Source organism: Arvicola amphibius, chromosome 9 (genome assembly GCF_903992535.2).
Source record: "Arvicola amphibius chromosome 9, mArvAmp1.2, whole genome shotgun sequence".
In the NCBI taxonomy this organism is placed as follows: domain Eukaryota; kingdom Metazoa; phylum Chordata; class Mammalia; order Rodentia; family Cricetidae; genus Arvicola; species Arvicola amphibius.
In genome coordinates, this window is record NC_052055.2 from 71,023,920 (window position 1) to 71,035,960 (window position 12,041).

Genomic DNA, 12,041 nt, shown 5'->3' on the forward strand with positions numbered 1-12,041 from the left:
CCAGCCCTGAGGTAACTTGTGGACTACAAGTCCCCGAAGGCGTCGGGCTCAGGGTTCCCACTGCACGTGCGCGTCCCGCTGCCCGCCGGAAGGACAGAGCCTGGCAGTGTTTATCTCGTTGGGGACCGAGGAATCGGTTGGCGCGCAACGGGTTGTAGGCTGCCAGCAGCGCGAGGAACCGTGGCCCCACCCCGGCCCGGCCTGGCAGGTAGCCTGGGATGGGGTGAGGGAGGAGAAGAATTGAGGGTCTGGCGACGCCCATGCCTACCGCTGGAGTCGCGGGGGGAGGGGCTGAGAAGGATGAGATGGGGGTGGGGAGGGAGCTAGGGGGATGCTGGGAAAGAGGAGTGTTAATGGACAGCGAAAGGTTTGGGGAAAATGGCCTGGAGACGGGTGGGAGAGACCTGGTGGCTGGAGGAGGCGTTGAAAGAAACTGGGCGAGTGGGTTCTGAAGAGAATCAGGAAGCTGGGCATAATGGCAGGGGGAGGGGGACAGTGTCGGGCGTTGTGGGGGAGGGGCGGATGAGAAAGGTGGAATAAAACAGAGTCATACTCAGAGAGAAACATCTATGGTTGGAAGGGGACAATGAGCGTTTTCTTCCCTTCGTGGAAGTAGACGAATGAACTCTAGTGTGGGCCTTGGAGTGATGGGAAGAGGAAAAGCATGAGAACCGCAAAGCTCTCAGGAGATGAAGAAGGGAAGAGTTGCAAGTGGAGGGAGTCATTTGCAAGGTGTCACGGAGGGGAGCGTACATCAGTGGATGGAAGGTTGAAAATGTAGTGGTGGAGATTGCGGGAGACCCAGAGATCCTGTTAGCCCCTGCCTTTTGCGTTAACCGTGGGATTCTTTATCCATCTCTCATTGGGATTGATAGTCTCATCTGTGCATTTTCATTTTTTCTGGACTTATTTCAAGGAAGAGTGCAGATGATAGGTTCTCCTTCCCCATACCCCCCCACTTTTTTTTTTCTTTTTTGAGACAGGGTCTTACTATGTAGCTCTGGCCAGCCTTGACCTCATCTACATTCCCCAGCCTCGCCAGTGCTGAGGTATTAAAGGCATGGCCCCCAACCACACCTTAAAGCTTTCAATGTGCTTTCTCCCACAAGCACAGAGAGTAACTTTTAGCGGCTGCTGTCTTAGGTTGAGAGAGGTGGCTCTTTAAAGCATACAGTGTAGGGTTGGGGAAAGTTGGGTAGGTAGCTGTGTCAAGCCAACTGAAAGGCATGTCTGTCTCTTGCAAGGGAACCTTGTTTTTCCTTCCCCCATCCCCCGCCCCTGAGGTTCTGCCTGTTTCTTCTTTCTGCCAATGCTTTTTGAATAGGGAGCAGATGATCTGCCCAAACTCAGCAGATATCTGCTGGCAAAGGCATTGCCAGTTGCCAAAGGATTTAACCTGAAAGAGCCCTCAAATGTGCCCATTATCACTAGGCTGGCAAGCTGTCTTTAAGAGGCCATGACCTGTCTCATGCTTGGGACCTTTCTCTTGTCCTGCCCAAAGGCATTTCTGCTCTCGTCCTCTTTCCAATGTACAACCCACCCCATCCCTCCTTTAGAGACCTTAACAGAGGAAGAGCTGTTGGAAGTGGCTTGTTCTCCTACGATAGACAGTCTGGGCAAGTGGCAAGGGAGAAGCCTCCTCTTCCCTACCCCAACCCCCAACATACACTTTTCTGGCTTCAGTTTCTAGTCCTGGCAGCAGACGAGCCACAGCTGTCAAAGGGACTCCTCGTGCCCGTGGAACCCTGGGTGACCCCAGGACAACGGATCAGCTTGACAAGAACTCCCTGTGAGGGGCTAATCAACCATGGTTACATGGAGTTCCCTGTCCTAGGTAGGGACACTATTCCACTTTAAAAGCCTGAAAGCTTTTTTTACTTTAAAGTACCCCTGCCAGCTCTCAGTGGACTGGCCGTGGCTGGCTGAGCTATTAATAGCTGTGAGGATTTTGAGATTCCTACCTTTAAGAGATGGAGGAAATTCTTAGAGAGGTGGGAATAAGCAGAGCCAGAAGCTAGAACACACCCAGTATGGGCAGGGGTTCAGAGACTGGGGGCTTGGAGCTTGTTCCAGGCCAGGGACAGGGTGGAGTTGACATGAGTAGGGGTAATCATGACCACCAGCTTCTGAGCTGGCAGTCAGGTGAAGGTAGCCCCACCCTTCACTGTGGGAGAACATAGCTTCTTGACCTCTGCAGCTCCCCTGGGACAGAGCCAGCCACCTGAGCTGTGACTAGTGTCCCTGTAGAGGGGTGGTGTGGGAGGGCCACTCGGGTGACACTTGGAGGCCAAGACTGGTCCAGGGCAGCCGCACCAAGCCGAGCAGAAGCCTTGTCTGAGGAACCTGTTGCCCCAACTTGTGTACAGGTAGCAGAGGCAGCAGGCCGTGCCGGGGGGGCATGTTCCTGTAACCAGTGACCCAGGGGATGTTACGGTGGACAGTGCATCTGGAGGGCGGGCCACGCAGGGTGAACCATGCGGCAGTGGCTGTTGGGCACCGAGTGTACTCCTTCGGGGGTTACTGCTCTGGTGAAGACTACGAGACACTCCGTCAGATAGATGTGCACATTTTCAATGCTGGTAAGCCAGTCCTGGTACCTTTGTTGGGTTTCTACGTCAGGGGAGGTAGTGGGCAGCTGAATAAAGTTTGGTGGTGGTCTCTGTGTGGTGGGGGGTTGAATAAGAATGTTTGGTTTATGGGCCGGGAGGTGGTGGCGCACGCCTTTAATCCCAGCACTCAGGAGGCAGAGGCAGGTGGATCTCTGAGTTCGAGGCCAGCCTGGTCTACAAGAGCTCGTTCTAGGACAGGCTCCAAAGCTACAGAGAAACCCTGTCTCAGAAAAAAAAAAAAAAAAGAATGCTTGGTTTGGGATAAGGTGGCAGCCTGGAGGGAGGTTCCCAAGGGCTGAGCAGAACTGTGCCCACAGTGTCCTTGCGTTGGACAAAGCTGCCCCCAGTGAGGCCTGTCGTCCGAGGGCAGGCTCCTGTTGTGCCCTATATGCGGTATGGACACTCAACCGTCCTCATCGATGACACCGTCTTCCTTTGGGGTGGGCGCAATGACACTGAAGGGGCCTGCAACGTGCTCTATGCCTTTGATGTCAGTGAGTATGGGTCTCAGATGATGCCTTGGGCTGGGAGAGTATTGGAGAAGGGAAGGCCAGAATTAAGGTGGGTATGTCACCTGACCTTACTTACTTTTACTTCTTTCAAAAGATACTCACAAGTGGTCTACACCCCGAGTGTCAGGAACAGTTCCTGGGGCCCGGGATGGACATTCAGCCTGTGTCTTGGGCAAGATCATGTACATTTTTGGGGGATATGAGCAGCTGGTAAGTCTGGAAAACACCACGGTTTTATACCAAAAAGAAGAGAGGAAAATTTAGCATGGTGGACTAGGCGGCTTTGAGAGGAAGGGTAGAGGGTCAGGGAGGTACCGTTGACGTGCCCGTTTCCCTCCTTTCTCTCGTCACTCAGGCAGACTGCTTTTCCAATGACATTCACAAGCTGGACACCAGCACCATGACATGGACCCTTGTGTGCACAAAGGTCTGCCCTTTGTTCTGTCAGATTCTTGGAAGTTAAATTATCTTTTCCTCTGTGAGCCCATGTTGACCCTCTTCCCCATCTCTCTGCTCCTGGCTAGGGTAACCCTGCACGCTGGAGGGACTTCCATTCAGCCACAATGCTGGGCAATCATATGTATGTCTTTGGGGGCCGTGCTGACCGCTTTGGGCCATTTCATTCCAACAATGAGATTTACTGCAACCGAATTCGAGTCTTTGACACCAGAACTGAGGCCTGGCTCGACTGTCCACATACTCCAGTGCTGCCTGAGGGGCGCAGGAGCCATTCAGCCTGTGAGTATCTGTTATTTTCTTGTGGACCCCCCCTGTGCAACCCCTTTCCCTCTTGACATGTCTTTGCCCTTCCAGTTGGCTACAATGGGGAGCTGTACATCTTTGGTGGCTATAATGCAAGACTGAACCGGCACTTCCATGATCTCTGGAAGTTTAACCCTGGTAAAAAGCATTACCCTTAGGGGAGGGACAAGGAACAGTTGAGGTGGGAGGGAAAGAAGAATCCTGGGTGAGGGACTGGGTTGGGCTGTGTGTGATGTCTAGATTGGCTAGGTATTGAACCTCTGAACTTCTTTTTAGGGTCCTTTACCTGGAAAAAGATTGAACCAAAGGGGAAAGGACCATGTCCCCGCCGGCGCCAGTGTTGCTGTATTGTTGGTGATAAGATTGTCCTCTTTGGGGGTACCAGGTTAGGAGAGAGGGGAGTACTCAGGAGCGGGCCTACGTCTGTAACAGAAGAGAGGGAGGCATCGGAGTAAGGGATCTTGTGGGTAGTTGTACCATCTCCTTCTTCCTCTTCCTGTCTCTACAGCCCCTCTCCCGAGGAAGGCCTGGGAGATGAATTTGACCTCATAGATCATTCTGACTTACACATCTTGGACTTTAGTAAGTACTTTTTTCTGAAGTGCTCCTATTCTCAGCTTCTCTTTCTGGGTAGTGACCAGGGTAGGACCTTTCCTCTTCTCTGACTGTCTTTCAACGCTTCCATTAAAGGCCCTAGTCTGAAGACTCTGTGCAAACTGGCCGTGATTCAGTATAACCTGGACCAGTCCTGTTTGCCCCATGATATCAGGTACAGCAACTCGTTGCAGAGGAGGGGTTGGTTGAGGGTGCAGGGCCAGCACAGGTGTGACTCAACTAACTCAGTCTCAGTATGCAAAAGACAGGCATTTCTGTTTGCTGGAGAGGAAGTTTTTGTGAAGAACAAGGGCATAAAGGTACAGCCATCATGTGTCAGCTGTATGAAGAAAACCTTTGAGTTTTTTGAGCCATGCTTAGAAGCTTTGCTTCTTTGTGCAGTTTGTTCTGGTGCTGTACTGAGATTGATTGGATATATCTCAGGGTTGACTGCCAAGTAGAAATTTGAAGAGTTGTAGACCCCAACCCCCAACCCCAGTTCCAAAATTGAGAGAGGTCCTGGGTTCTTGCCTCTGAATTCCAGTATTGAGTTCTAACCAAACCCCTAATGTCATTCACGAATCACTTACTCTTGTTTATTTTGAAATGGTCCCTGCTCGAGCCAGCTTATCCGTTGACCTGATGAGTCCCAGGCTGACTCTAGATTGACACAGGTGCAGGTGCTTCCTCCTGAGCACCTGGCTGCGCGTCTCAGAGTAGGGAGTGCTTCCTGAGTCTTTGTGGAGTGGAAGAGCTGCTCAAAGCATACTTTTAATTTGGTGGGGTGGATGGGAAAGTTCCTAGGCCCTAAAGTTTAGGGAGAACAGGAGGGAATCATGTCCTTAAACCAGCAAGAAGGGCGCTCCTGTGGGGTGAGGTAGAGGGGCTGCTGGGCTAGGTCTGTGAAGAGCAGGAGAGAGACGCTAGGATGTTTACTGAGATGGGTACACATAATCCAGGTGCTTGGACTCAGGAATCTGTATAAACATAAACAGGAAATCCACAAGAGCTTGGAGGTGGATGAGTAGGTGGTGTTGGATTTAGGGATGGGTGGGGTCTGGTGGTCAAACCCAAAAGGGCTGTAAGGAAGAGGTAGCTATGGGAAATTGGAGGGGCTGCTGTGTTCATGGCTTTGTCCAAAGAATTCTGGGCTTGCCATAGAGACTACCTCTTCTGTCTTCTCTGCCCGTCTTTGGCCTTCCAGGTGGGAGCTCAATGCCATGACCACCAACAGCAATATCAGCCGTCCCATTGTCTCCTCCCATGGATAGGAAGGTTCTGCTGCCTCCCCTCCTGAGCCTGCTCTTGTCTTCATTGTCCCTGCCCGTCTCACCTGCCTGCCCCTTTGGACCCTGGACTCAGTATACCTCCACGTGGAGTTGATGGACTAGAGGTGTTTTCTGTGCTGTGAATTCAGTGGGGAGTTGTTGGGGGGAGGGCCATTCTCCTCCTCCCTTGGGCCGAGGGCCCCTTCCCTTGGTGCTCTGTTCCCATTCACCTCCCTTCCACTGCTCCTGGACCTTTGCTCTGACCCAGGCCAGCTGGGTAGCCAGGCTGTGCTGGAAAGGGACAAGAGTGGGGAGAAGGAGAAGCCAGCAGTGTCGGAGCCTCAGGAGCTTCCCTCTCCCCGTGACCATCCCTCTCCCTGCTTGAGCATCTGCCCGGGAGCTGAGAGGAGCCTCAGCTGTTGGCATGAAACCCCCCCTTCCCCGGCCCTCGGGGGTGGGGACCAACAGACAGCTTCACCCATCCTCGAGCTGTTGTACCCCCGAAGTTCAGCCAGCTCTGGTTTTATAAAACGCAAAGCCTCTAAACGTGTCGTGTTTCTGGGGACTAAGATGGAATTGGAAGAGGGGCCACTTCAGGTTCTGGCTTCGCAGCCTCGCATTTGAAGAAACCCAATGGCACCAAGTGCCTAATCCTACCCCCTTCCCCCCCCCCCCCCCCCCCCGCTCAGAGAACCGAGATCTGACGTCTGCAGAGCAGCGCTTCTGCCAGGGCCCTTACCACATTGGCTCAGGCTTCCGGAAGGGGTGGGGCTTGGAACAGCGCATGAGCGGAAGTGGTGTCTTCTACGGACTACGCGAAACATGCGAAAAGCTGGTGCTAGGGCTAGGGCCCAAGGTTCCCACGGAGCCATGCAGAGCGGGAGCTTGGCAGACAACCAGCAGAAGGGTGAGGGCCTGGGGTTGGCGGGAGCGCACCGCATTCGGCTGCGGGAACGGAAAGCCACAGAGCGCCGCAGTAGGCGGGTGAGAGGGAGTGCTTCCGGCATTACGACTTCGAGGGAAGTTTCTTGGTTTTGTTTTCTTTAGAGCGTGGTGGTAAAGGGATACGTGGATACGTCTTAAGGTGTAGTCCTGGTCAAGTTCGAACTCTTGGCAGTCCTGTCTTCTCAGCCTCCTAAATGCTAGGATTCTAGGCATAAGCCTCCAGGCCTGGCCTGGGTAGCTTCGTAACAGTAGGATGAGGGCTCTTCCTAGAAGGCTGAGTAGAACGGGATGTAACAAATCGAGCCCTCATTGCGCTGTATGCAGGCACTTGGAGATAAAGAATAATCAAACAGCAAAGCAAAGAGTTCGTCTTATGCCACTTTCCTGTAAGAAAAGGTATTTAGAGCCGGGCGGTGGTAGCAAACACCTTTAAGCCCAGCATTTGGGAGGCAGAGACAGGCGGATCACTGTGAGTTCGAGGCCATTCTGATCTACACAGCGAGTTCCAGGATCAGCCAAGGTGGTTGCACAGAAAAACCCTGTCTCAAAACAACACCAGCCTTTAGCCAGGCGGGATAGCGCATTGCAGCTCTGCTTCCAGCACTCCCGAGGCAGAGGCTACCAGGTTTGTTGCACCAAAATGGCCTGTCTCTATGTTGAGTTTTGGGCTAGCTGAGCAAAATACAAGCCACTGGAGAGCTTTTGAGTTCAGGGGTGACATGATAATTACTGTGAAGTGATACAATCAGATTTCTTTTTGTGTGCAAAAGAAATGGGCGGTGGTGTCACATGCCTTTAATCCCTGCACTGGAGAGCCAGAGGGAGGAGGATCTCTGAGTTCGAAGCCAACCTGGTCTACAAGAGCTAGTACAGGCACCAAAGCTACAGAGAAACCCTGTCTCAAAAAAAAAAAAAAAATAGTTCCATGATAAGACAGGCTCCAAGCTACAGAGAAACCCTGTCTTGAAAAACCAAAAAGAAAAAGAAAGAAAAGAAATGGGCTGTGGATTGATTTACCTCTGTCTCTACAACAAGATATATCAATTAGCCAACATTATTGGAGAGTTGAATGTTAGTGTAGCACCATTACAGGGCAGCACCATTGCAGCCTGTGCTGCTCAGCAGTAGTAATAATGGCTGCTGCGATGGAGAATGTTGGAAAGGATGGGGGTAGAATGAGTCTTTGCTATCTGGGCTTGCATGCATGTGACTGTGTGCGCGCATGTACTACAGTGAGGGTGGAGAGGTCAGAGGACTACTTTAGTAATTCGTTCTCCGCCTAACCATGGTGATTCCAGTTGTCAGGCTTGGCAGGATGCCCCTTCATCTGCTGAGCCCTCTCCCGGCTGGTGAAGTCTGCTGCTGTTGAGGGACTGCCATGAGTTGTGTGACCTTCCCTTCCAGCAGACAGCTCTGACATGTCATTTGAGGAGCTGTTGGCGTTGCAGAGCCAAGGGGGACCCAAGGCGTGCAAACAGTTGGCTGGAAGAAGCGCTCCGAAGCAAAGCCCCCGACAGCCTGTGTGTGTTGCCGATAAGCACCGGTGAGGAGCGTGCCGTCGGAAAGACACTCAGGACCTTGACTGCGAGTCTGTTCTCGGGCGGGAAGACGCTGGTCTTTGACCAGGATTGCAGTGTACTTACCCTGACCTTTCATTGCTCCTTAGGCCTCTGGAAATGTCAGCCAAAGTCCGAGTGCCATTCTTACGTCAGGTTGTTCCCATCAGTAAAAAGGTGAGAGGAAAGGGCAGGGAGCAGCACTTCCTTAGAGAGAGGAGACTAAACAAGCTGTTTATTCTCAAAGGTAGCCCGGGACCCCCGCTTTGATGATCTGTCCGGGGAGTATAACCCCGAGATATTTGACAAGACTTACCAATTCCTGAACGATATCCGAGCCAAGGAGAAAGTGGTATGTAGTATGAAGTGGTTTATCTACTCCTGGGGGTGGGGAGCAGGAGCACATGTCGGACAAAATCTCTTGTTGGCTATACTCAGTTAAGCTAGGCTTAGCAGCACATATCTCTAATCCCTGTTGCTTTGGGATGTGAGGCAGGAAACAAGAAGAATTTGGGCTACCCTGGGCCATGAGACCTCATCTCCCTACCCTCCAGAAAAGAAGATTGAGTTACTTGGCAGCCTTAGTTATCTGATTTTGTGTTAATTTGTGTGAACTTGTTATAATAAAGCTTAGCACAGAATGTTAACTATGCTATTCATTTTCCTCGTGGAGCTTGTGAAAAGGCAGTTGAAGAAGCGCCGATCAGGGGAGGAGCGTGAGAAGCTGCAGCAGCTGCTTCGGCGAATGGTGAGGGTGCTAGTTGGAGGCTGGTGGTGGGAGCAGTCAAAGGCAGGTGTGATTCAGAGTCCCTCCTGTTCATGCCTCCATTGTGCCTCACCTTGGATCCTCAGGAACAGCAAGAGATGGCACAGCAGGAACGAAAGCAGCAGCAGGAACAGCGCCTGGCCTTGAAGCAGGAGAGGCGGGCTCTGGCACAGCAGGGCCATCGGCCCTACTTCCTGAAGAAATGTGAGTGGGGCCACGCTCTTGAAAGCCTACGAGGGGGCCAGTTTGTGTGCTGTTGTCCTGGGGTCCACGAGTCCTTTGAGGAGGACCTGTGATAACTGGAGGAAGTGAGAACAGTGGGGAAGTGGCACTTGGGATCCGACCTGTATTTCCCACTCAGATGATGTTTGTGGGTGGATTGGAGGGTAGCTTAGGTAGTAGAGTGCTTGCCTGCATTTATTAAGCCCTAGGTTTGATCTCTAGTACATAAAACAAGAATAGTAGATATGCTTGCAGTCTCAGTGCTTGGGCGGTAGTGGCACACGCCTTTAATCACAACACTAGGGAGGCAGAGGCAGGCAGATCTCTGTGAGTTCAAGGCTAGCCTGGTCTACAGAGTTCCAGGACAGGCTCCAAAGCTACAGAGAAACCCTGTCTTGAAAACAAAACAAAAGAAACAAAAAACCAGAGTTGGAGATTGTCACTTTTATCTCCGTATCGCTGCATCTCCACTGTTTGCCCATCTTGGTTCAGAAGAGTAAGACTTGAGTCATAAAAGGTAAACTTAGGGGCCAGGTTCCCTGCACCTGGGAGGAAGGAGCACTCAACATCTCTTAAGAGTTCAAGGCCGGGGGCTGGAGAGATGGTTCCCTTCAGTTCCCAGCACGCTCGGGGCAGCTCACAACTGTGTGTAACTCCAAGATCTGACACCCTCACACAGGCATACACGCAGGCAAATCTGCTGCCCATAAAATAAAAATAAATAATTTTTTTTTAAAAAAGAGAGGGTTCAAGGTTACCAGGCAAGGCCAACCTGGTCTACAAAGCGAGTTTCAGGACAGCCAGGACTGTTGCACAGAGAAATCGTGTCTCTAAAAACAAAACAATAACAAAAACTCCAGCCTGGTTTACCTGGTGAGTTCCAGGTCAGGACCAGGCTACAAAGAAAGACCCTGCTAGAGGGCGGGGGGGGGGGGGGGGGGGGGAGAAGAGAGAGAGAGAGGAAGAAGAGGGGGGGAAGAGGAGAGAGAGAGAGAAACTACTTTAGGCAGGGGTATTTGATAGCTCAGGGGTAATGCGACTTGCCTAGGATGAGAAATGCCCTAACTCTAGGGAAAAAGCTTGCTCAGTGGACTGGGGCTGTAGCTCATCAGTAGAGGCAAGGCCTCTACCATCAGCATCCATAGAGCTGTTTGATCACACACAACACAGTTATTGTGTGTCTTGTACACCGTGGCTCTTAACAACACGGCACAGCATAAGGGGTCCCGGATGTGGGACTGAGAAATAAGGTCTTCATCCTTTGCTCACCAGCTTGCTTTCTTTTTATCTAGCTGAGCAACGCCAGTTGGCCCTAGCTGAGAAGTTCAAGGAGCTGAAACGCAGCAAGAAGTTGGAGAGTTTCCTGAGCCGAAAGAGGCGCCGAAATGCGGGCAAGGACAGGAAGCATCTCCCTTTGAGCAATTAGTACTAAGGAACTGTCCCAGAGAGACCTGGGTCTGTGGGACAAGTCTGGGGTTGGCCAGTTCTGGTTCTTCCCTGGTGAAAGGCAAGCATCATACTCCCCCTGAACTAGGCTGCCTCAGAGGACTGGCGTGCTGCGCCCCTGGGTATGCTAGGGCTGTCCAGCCACAGAAGCCCGGCCTTCCGTCATGTCACAGTGCCTTCTCAGACTCGTTCATCATGGTCTCGTTCTCCTTCCATTCTTTCCTTATGACATGGGGTATGTTCATGGCTCCAGGGAAGGGACTTCACGGAAGACCCACTCTGACAACATGCTTGTTACTCATTGTTTTATTGTTATTTTTAATTGTGTGTATGTTTCTGTGTGTAGGGGTATGTGCACATGAATGCAGGGACCTTTGAAGGACACAAGCTTTTACTTCCCCCTAGAACTGGAGTTAGAGATGGTTGTAAGCTGTCCAGTGTGGGTGCTAGGTACCCAATGAGTCCTTTGCAAGAACAAAACACACTTGATCACTGAGCCATCGCTATAGTCCCCCACTTTTATTTACTTACCTATTTTTTTAAAAAATATTTATGTATTTATTATTTATACAATATTCTGTCTGTGTGTATGTCTGCAGGCCAGAAGAGGGCACCAGACCCCCATTACAGATGGTTGTGAGCCACCATGTGGTTGCTGGGAGTTGAACTCAGGACCTTTGGAAGAGCAGTTAGTGCTCTTAACCTCTGCACCATCTCTCCAGCCCTCTTACTTACCTATTCTTATTTTTTTTTTCTTGTATGTCTTTGTGAGGGTGTTGGATTCGGGAGTTATAGACAGTTCTTAGCTGCCATATGGTTGCCAGGATTGAACCTGGGTCCTCTGGAAGAGCAATCAGTGCTTTTAACCACCAAGCTGTCTCTCCAGCCCCCCCCCCCCCCCCCTTGTTGTTTGTTTGAAACAGGATTTCTCTATGTAACAGTCCTGGCCGTCCTGGAATTCACTTCATTGACCAGGCTGGCTTCAAAATCAGACATCTGCCTGCCTCTGCCTCCCAAGTGCAGGGATTAAAGTCTGCCTGCACCACTACCTGGCCCCATTTTGTTTTTACTTGGAGACCTAGAACTTACTGTTTTGGCATGCTGTGTGTGGTCTACAGTGCGAGAGATCAGATCAGGGCTCTCTCCATCTAAAATCTAGGCCCCGAGAAGATGTCTAAGTGTCAGTCAGCCCTACAGTCGCCTGACCTTCGGGAGAGTGGGATGTGGGAGGTAGTGAGTCCACGGTTTTCACGCATCTACCTGAGAAGGGACTTGAGTGTTTAACCATTGCCCCCTTGCCTCTGGGCCCATATCTAGTGAGGCAGAGCATCTGCGGCAGCAGTGTGTCTTGCTTCCTGGTA

The 12,041-nt window shown here is 51.5% G+C and overlaps 2 protein-coding genes across 8 annotated transcripts; both read left to right on the plus strand.

Annotated features, from left to right (window-relative positions):
- The first annotated feature begins 52 nt into the window (after positions 1 to 52).
- On the plus strand, positions 53 to 6,291 carry Klhdc3 (kelch domain containing 3). Of its 2 annotated transcripts, none has more exons than XM_038341264.1 (12): positions 53 to 208; positions 1,684 to 1,834; positions 2,367 to 2,579; positions 2,927 to 3,103; positions 3,216 to 3,331; positions 3,477 to 3,548; positions 3,646 to 3,859; positions 3,935 to 4,021; positions 4,160 to 4,268; positions 4,392 to 4,465; positions 4,574 to 4,652; positions 5,682 to 6,291. In XM_038341264.1, the coding sequence occupies exons 3-12, from the start codon at positions 2,426 to 2,428 to the stop codon at positions 5,746 to 5,748; spliced, it is 1,149 nt and encodes a 382-aa protein (XP_038197192.1). In that variant the 5' UTR covers positions 53 to 208; positions 1,684 to 1,834; positions 2,367 to 2,425; the 3' UTR covers positions 5,749 to 6,291. The 2 variants fall into 2 exon arrangements, with proteins under 2 accessions (XP_038197192.1, XP_038197193.1); XM_038341265.1 differs by lacking the exon at positions 53 to 208 and adding an exon at positions 337 to 367.
- Positions 6,292 to 6,497: 206 nt separating this feature from the next.
- Positions 6,498 to 10,984, plus strand: Rrp36 (ribosomal RNA processing 36). 6 transcript variants are annotated; one of them, XM_038341267.2, is made up of 7 exons: positions 6,498 to 6,652; positions 8,098 to 8,233; positions 8,357 to 8,423; positions 8,494 to 8,598; positions 8,920 to 8,994; positions 9,099 to 9,216; positions 10,527 to 10,984. In XM_038341267.2, the coding sequence occupies exons 1-7, from the start codon at positions 6,568 to 6,570 to the stop codon at positions 10,658 to 10,660; spliced, it is 720 nt and encodes a 239-aa protein (XP_038197195.1). In that variant the 5' UTR covers positions 6,498 to 6,567; the 3' UTR covers positions 10,661 to 10,984. The 6 variants fall into 6 exon arrangements, with proteins under 6 accessions (XP_038197195.1, XP_038197194.1, XP_038197196.1 ...); XM_038341266.2 differs by having other exon boundaries at positions 6,499 to 6,652; positions 8,095 to 8,233; XM_038341268.2 differs by having other exon boundaries at positions 6,524 to 6,652; positions 7,989 to 8,233.
- The last annotated feature ends 1,057 nt before the right edge of the window (positions 10,985 to 12,041 follow it).

Excerpts from the sequence above, each read along its gene's own strand:
- Rrp36 (XM_038341266.2), top strand. The coding sequence starts at position 6,568 with ATGCGAAAAGCTGGTGCTAGGGCTAGGGCCCAAGGTTCCCACGGAGCC. Across the intron at positions 8,234-8,356 it reads TGTGTTGCCGATAAGCACCG|GCCTCTGGAAATGTCAGCCA; the intron begins GTGAGGAGCGTG and ends ATTGCTCCTTAG. Across the intron at positions 8,424-8,493 it reads TTGTTCCCATCAGTAAAAAG|GTAGCCCGGGACCCCCGCTT; the intron begins GTGAGAGGAAAG and ends TTATTCTCAAAG.
- Klhdc3 (XM_038341264.1), top strand. The coding sequence starts at position 2,426 with ATGTTACGGTGGACAGTGCATCTGGAGGGCGGGCCACGCAGGGTGAAC. Across the intron at positions 3,104-3,215 it reads GCTCTATGCCTTTGATGTCA|ATACTCACAAGTGGTCTACA; the intron begins GTGAGTATGGGT and ends TTCTTTCAAAAG. Across the intron at positions 3,332-3,476 it reads TTGGGGGATATGAGCAGCTG|GCAGACTGCTTTTCCAATGA; the intron begins GTAAGTCTGGAA and ends CTCGTCACTCAG.